Here is a 6,361-nt window from a genome sequence, read left to right on the forward strand (position 1 = left end):
GAGCCAGGTGGGTTGGTGGCTGGGGGGTGAGGAAGCCCAGAAAGGGCTGAAACTCCCCGGTGGGGAACAGGCCATGGATGGGATGGGGCTGTTGTTGCTCTGCAGGCTCTCGGAGGTCCTCAGCTTGGAGAACATGGCCAGAGCATCCGGGAAGTTGGGCGGCGTGGCCGGCGTGTTGGCGGGAGTGCACATCTGTGGGAGGGAGAGAGGGGGTCAGGGCGGGGGGACACACCTGCTGCCCCCCACCAGGGACAGAGCCCTCTGTCCCCACCACTGCAGCACGCAGAGCCCTGCCCAAGCTGGGGCCCCCTTGGCTCCATCCTCCCCCTGTTGGTGCCACCCTGGGCCGGCAGCTTTTCCAGCCTGGCAGGCACAAGGCTCAGGCTCGGCTCCCATCCCACAGGAACCCGGGGATGCTCAGGCCCTGCCTGGCACTTGCTCTGCACGCTCCCAATCCCCAATCATCCCACAGAGTCAAATGAGGCCACGGCAGCCAGCAAATCTCTAAAACACATCTGCCCTGGCAGATTACGGGCTGTTGGGGTGCAAGAGTTAGAGGGACAGAGTCTGGGGGCAGGCAGCTTCCCCCGCCTGCCGCCCGTGGGTGCTCACACAGGTCCCACCAGCACCTTGTACCACGGCTCCCTGGGCCTTTCCATGCTGTTGCTCCAGCGAGCACATGAGGACCCACATGCGTGGTCAGGAGTGCCCGTAACTGAAGGCACTGCTGACATAGGCTCCAGGCCTCCCCAACCCCTCTCTGCCATCCTTGGGTGGGTGGTCTGCCCATTAGCCATGGCCAAAGCATCCTCTGCCAGACCATTACTCTCTGAGGAGTAGCCCCAACCCCTCTGCAGGGCTCTGAGGGCACTCTTGGACCTGTTGTCCCACTGCCTAGGACAGGCTATGCCACCTCTGGCCACTCTCCAGGAAAACCTTCCTTGACAGGCAGCCCTGGCAGTGCCCAGCTGGACCTCCCTGCTGGCTCTCCTGGAGCTGTGAAGTAGTGAGCTGGGCACCAGCACTAGTCCAAAGTGTCCACCAGCTGGTGCTGTGCCCTGGGCAAGCTCTGGAGATGTGGGAAAGCACTTACCATCTGATGGTGGTGGCTGTAGGGGATGTTTGTTTCTTGGAAAAAAGCACTGAGAGCAGTCTGGGGAAAAAAAAAAAAAAAGGAAGAAAGAAAATAAGGCGGGAGTGCACATCTGTGGGAGGGAGAGAGGGGGTCAGGGCGGGGGGACACACCTGCTGCCCCCCACCAGGGACAGAGCCCTCTGTCCCCACCACTGCAGCACGCAGAGCCCTGCCCAAGCTGGGGCCCCCTTGGCTCCATCCTCCCCCTGTTGGTGCCACCCTGGGCCGGCAGCTTTTCCAGCCTGGCAGGCACAAGGCTCAGGCTCGGCTCCCATCCCACAGGAACCCGGGGATGCTCAGGCCCTGCCTGGCACTTGCTCTGCACGCTCCCAATCCCCAATCATCCCACAGAGTCAAATGAGGCCACGGCAGCCAGCAAATCTCTAAAACACATCTGCCCTGGCAGATTACGGGCTGTTGGGGTGCAAGAGTTAGAGGGACAGAGTCTGGGGGCAGGCAGCTCCCCCCGCCTGCAGCCCGTGGGTGCTCACACAGGTCCCACCAGCACCTTGTACCACGGCTCCCTGGGCCTTTCCATGCTGTTGCTCCAGCGAGCACATGAGGACCCACATGCGTGGTCAGGAGTGCCCGTAACTGAAGGCACTGCTGACATAGGCTCCAGGCCTCCCCAACCCCTCTCTGCCATCCTTGGGTGGGTGGTCTGCCCATTAGCCATGGCCAAAGCATCCTCTGCCAGACCATTACTCTCTGAGGAGTAGCCCCAACCCCTCTGCAGGGCTCTGAGGGCACTCTTGGACCTGTTGTCCCACTGCCTAGGACAGGCTATGCCACCTCTGGCCACTCTCCAGGAAAACCTTCCTTGACAGGCAGCCCTGGCAGTGCCCAGCTGGACCTCCCTGCTGGCTCTCCTGGAGCTGTGAAGTAGTGAGCTGGGCACCAGCACTAGTCCAAAGTGTCCACCAGCTGGTGCTGTGCCCTGGGCAAGCTCTGGAGATGTGGGAAAGCACTTACCATCTGATGGTGGTGGCTGTAGGGGATGTTTGTTTCTTGGAAAAAAGCACTGAGAGCAGTCTGGGGAAAAAAAAAAAAAAAGGAAGAAAGAAAATAAAAAGGAAAACTATGTTACCACCAGCACGCAAACTGGGCACCCACCTCAGCCCTGTGCACAACAGCAGGGCTTTGCAAGACCCCAGGGATGATCCAAAACTGTCCCAGGGGGGCTTGGTGCCCCCTTGCCTGCGTGAGAAAGCACTGCACACAGCTGCTCCCCTGTCCCCAGGCAGGGACCCAGGGCACAGCCACTCTCCTGTCCCCAGGCAGGGACCCACACATCCATCTGCCTGTGGCGAGGCAAGAAGGGATCACGGGGATTTGGGATCACGGGGATCTGGGATCACCATCACTGCTGGAGCCAGCAAGCATTTCACAACTCACAGTGATGCTCCACAACAGCTGCCTGCAGGGAGGGGAACCAAATCCAAACCCAGCAGGGGAAGCCCAGCAGGAACCAGTTTGAGGCAAGTCCTTCACAGGACAAGATCACAGTCACCACATTCACACCAGGAGGTGGGGGGCTGCAGCAGGTAGCCCACCCCACGGACCACAGTACTTCCCATTCTGTCCCAAGGCAGGATAAGGGTATGACTGACATAACTTTGGTTAGCTTCCAGTTCAGACCAGTTACAATCTGGTAAATGTGTCACATGTCACAGGCATGAGAGAGGAACAGGGCGGGGGAAGGGTGCAGGAAGAGAAGGCAGGGACACAGGCCGGCCAGGAGGGCAGACCCCAGTCTGGGAGGAGAGGAGGGGGCACACACAGGACTGATGCAGAACCAGCAAAGGGGAAGCTTATTCCTCTTCTGTGCCAGGGTTTAGCCAAGTTTGGACTAGACAACAACGTTTTAATTCAATTGTAGGTCAGAATTAATAGAAATGTTAGAGAATTGGTTTGGATTCAGCTCTGGTTGGAGGAAAAGTCCCCCCATCAACTCAGTCCCTCCCCCAGGGAGGGACTACAACCTGGGTGTGAGGCATGGGGCTGTGGCACCACCTGAGATTTGCTCCCTCCCTTTGCAACCCAGTGATTTGGGGTTACCCAATCTGCTGAAGAGGAAAAAAAAAAAAAAAAGCAGGAAAACCTGGAAAAAGCAAAGGCAGGTTGTACCAAACCCTGTGTGGCTGCAGCAGCCACAGTCCTGCCACCACACACGCTCCTGTGGCACACCCAGGCATGGGATGAATGAGGCAGCTCAGTTTACTGGCCTGATGGAAAACTCTTCTGCCCCAAAACACACAGGCTGGCAGGCCCTGGAAAGGCAAAGGGGCTGCACCCAAAGCCATGGGGAGCTGGTGCTGGCTGCTTGCAGCAGGGATTATGATTTCCTGGCTAAAGGGGGACAAACCATCAGCAAGAGCAGGTGGCAGCCGGGAGCGGTATCGGCACAGGAGAAACCAGGCCTGGCTGGGGGAGGCAAAGGGGGCTGTGGAGCCTGGAGCCAGGCTGGCATGGCCCTTCCCCACCACAGCTGCACTTCCCTGGCTGTGTTTACTAACATGGTACCTGAACCCTGCACCCAGCCAGGCTGTGGCCAAGGCAAGACCCATTGGTTTTCACTGGACTCACTGGTTTTCAGCCAGGCAGCAGGATGAGGGGCTGCAGCGTCTGGAGACCAGGTCTGAAGAGCCCAGCACACGTTTGTGGATCAAGGAAACAGCTGATGGAGACAATTCTGAGGCAGCAACACCCCCTCGCAGCACTACCCTTCGTCCTGGGCGAGGTCTGATGTCAACACACACACACTATTGCTCAGACATTCGGGATCGTGATAAGAAAGGGGGGAACAGCCAACGGGAAGTACAGGCAGAGATGTGGGCACAGCCAGATACCATAAGCTGATTAAATCTGCTCTGTACTCCTGTTGTCCTAGCAGCCTTGCATCTGGGACTGTGCCAGCAGCAGAGGGGGGCAGAGAAGGTCCCTGCTGTCCCCCTGAGCTGCCACCAGTCCCTGCTGGTGCTGGGACATGAGCTGTGACCTGGGTAGAGGAAGCACCCCACCCTCACAGGCCCCTCTGCCTAAAATGCTGCATCCCTCCCCTCCATCTGCCTCTTTCCAAGTGTGGCAGAAGCAATCTGCCCACAATGTCTGTGGCTTGTGTCTCTTCAGCCCTAGGGAGCAGCAACCCTGAGACCCACACCCCCTCATCCTCCATGCCACAAGGTACCAGGGACACACACGTAACCAAAGCTGCTGATGCCACCTGGTCACCAGCCAGCAGCACAAGTACCGAGGGCAACTGGTGGGACAGCAAAGCCAATTAAGGCACCTGTGCTTGAGCAGGAGCCTGAGCTGCAGCTCAGCCCTGACCAAAGGCCCCATAGCCCATGTCACCCTGGGTGCCAGCAGGAGCAGGGCAGCTCCACACCCGCTGCCTGGCCAGGCTCAGCCAGAGGCCAGGCCACCTGGTCCCTCCCAGGAGCCAAACCCAGGAGCTTCACAGGTGGTGGATCACACAAAGATCCAAAGAGGGTGCCAAGAAGCACCCGTAGTGACCAAAAGAGAGGGAAGATGGCAGCAGGTGGGGAAGTGAACACAAGGAGTGCTGGGTGCTGGGCAGAACAAGCTCATCCTGGAGGAGGGGGACACCCAGACCTCTGCAGCTGCTCAGACAGGACCCTGGGTGCTGGTTGGGCCCCTGCCCACTGCTGCCTGAGTGGCTCTTGCACCTGCTCCCAGCTGCAGGTGTGAGCTGCACTGCTGCCGGAGCCCGGGATCAGGTGCCAGTGCAGGGAATCAGGCAGCAAGGAGCACACAGAGCAGCCCTGGGGGCACCCTGCCCTTGAGCCACAAAGGAGAGGGAAAGGAGCTGGATAAAACATAAGTGAGAAGAGGAAGTGGAAATCCAACCACGGACATAGCGGGCAAGGCCAGACACCTGCTACCCCTCTTGCTCCCCACACACACAGAGCAGAGACATGACACTTAGCACCAGGAAAAAGGAAGGAAGGGGTTTGGTTTTTTTTTAAGCTGATATCTTCTTATCCTTTCCAAGCAGCCTCAGGGGCAAACAGCACATAACAAAGCCAATTAATACTCTTCAGCCCAGGAAGGAGCCTGATCCACCACCCAGCTCAGCCTGACACAAGCCTCTGCAAACTCTGAAATGTCTCCCTGGTTGCCCGCTGGGTTCCAGCCATGCTGGAGGTACCTGCTGCCTTCCCTGCCTGTAATCCTCCCGTTCTGATCAGCCCTGGCACTGCTCCAGCTGCAGGAGGGCTGGGCTGGCATGGCCACTCCTGCTGGCACCCAGTGCAGCAGTCCCTGGAAGCACAGCAGGGCTCAGGGCGCCGCGAGAGCTGAAAACTACACCAGACATGCCATGAGAAAGCCTGCTCTGGGTCCCTGTGAAACACAGGTGGAGTCATGGTGAGTGGGAGAGGTGATCTACAATGCTACCCACAAGCTGTCCTGCTCCCTGGGGATGCAAAATAAACAGCTCTCTTGTCAAGCCTCTGAGCACAGGACAGACTCTGACCAGCTTGTGCTGCACCAAAGGCAGCTGTATCCCCAGTGGTTTCCTGACTTCTTGGCTGTCCTGGATCATGTTCCTTCCCTCCAAACTCCAGGTCTGGCAGAGTCAGCAGGACACCACACACAGTAAACCCTCTCTGCAGCCCCCACCACATCCTCCCCCACCAGCCACAATGGCCCTGGAGCAGCCCCTGCCTAGGAAAGCCATCCCAAAACATCTGCATGCCCCCAGCCCGAAGCTGTCTGTGCTTCCCAGCAGCTTCCCTCTCCTCCTGTCCAGAACCCCACACCCCAGGACCCTGCTCCCTGTGACAAGCAGTGAGTGGGGCATGTGCCCACATAGGAAATGTCCTGGTCAGGGCAGACAAGAGGCCAGAATGGAGGGACAGAGCTTGGAGAACAAAGCTTCTGCTCCTGAATCCAGGCTGTCTGGCTTGCCTTGGCTCTGCTATGACCACCTCTCCCCACGGTGGTCTTCCAGGCAGGAATAACATCCTCAGGCCTTCTCCAACTCAATCCAAAACCCCTGGAGCAGCACTTTGGATCAGAGGAGACTACAAGTGAAAGAACTGCCCAGAACTCCACCAATTCATACCCTCTGCAGACGCGGGCCAGCGAATGGCACAGCCCTGGGCTAACAAACCACCTCAGAACACCCCGGGGAAGGGGTGAGAGGCAGGCGGGAGCCAGGAGAGGACACCTCCCCAGCGTGGCTCCCCGAGGGAGCCGTGCC

At 58.7% G+C, this 6,361-nt stretch overlaps 2 protein-coding genes across 2 annotated transcripts in view; one reads left to right on the forward strand and one right to left on the reverse strand.

Moving 5' to 3' along the window:
* The window catches only part of UBALD1 (UBA-like domain containing 1), a 5,263-nt gene extending 954 nt beyond the window's left edge, over positions 1 to 4,309 (reverse strand). Inside the window, exons 1-3 of the mRNA XM_009995509.1 lie at positions 4,295 to 4,309; positions 2,107 to 2,166; positions 54 to 192 (exon numbers count right to left, since the gene is read on the reverse strand). Of these exons, the coding sequence (XP_009993811.1) occupies positions 54 to 192; positions 2,107 to 2,166; positions 4,295 to 4,309 (214 nt within the window). The remainder of the gene's footprint in view (positions 1 to 53; positions 193 to 2,106; positions 2,167 to 4,294) is intronic.
* MGRN1 (mahogunin ring finger 1, E3 ubiquitin protein ligase) overlaps positions 4,308 to 6,361 on the forward strand; it is a 69,634-nt gene continuing 67,580 nt past the window's right edge. Inside the window, exon 1 of the mRNA XM_009995510.1 lies at positions 4,308 to 4,317. Within this exon, the coding sequence (XP_009993812.1) occupies positions 4,308 to 4,317 (10 nt within the window). The remainder of the gene's footprint in view (positions 4,318 to 6,361) is intronic.

Source organism: Chaetura pelagica, unplaced genomic scaffold, assembly GCF_000747805.2.
Source record: "Chaetura pelagica isolate M959 unplaced genomic scaffold, ChaPel_1.0 scaffold124, whole genome shotgun sequence".
NCBI lineage: Eukaryota > Metazoa > Chordata > Aves > Apodiformes > Apodidae > Chaetura > Chaetura pelagica.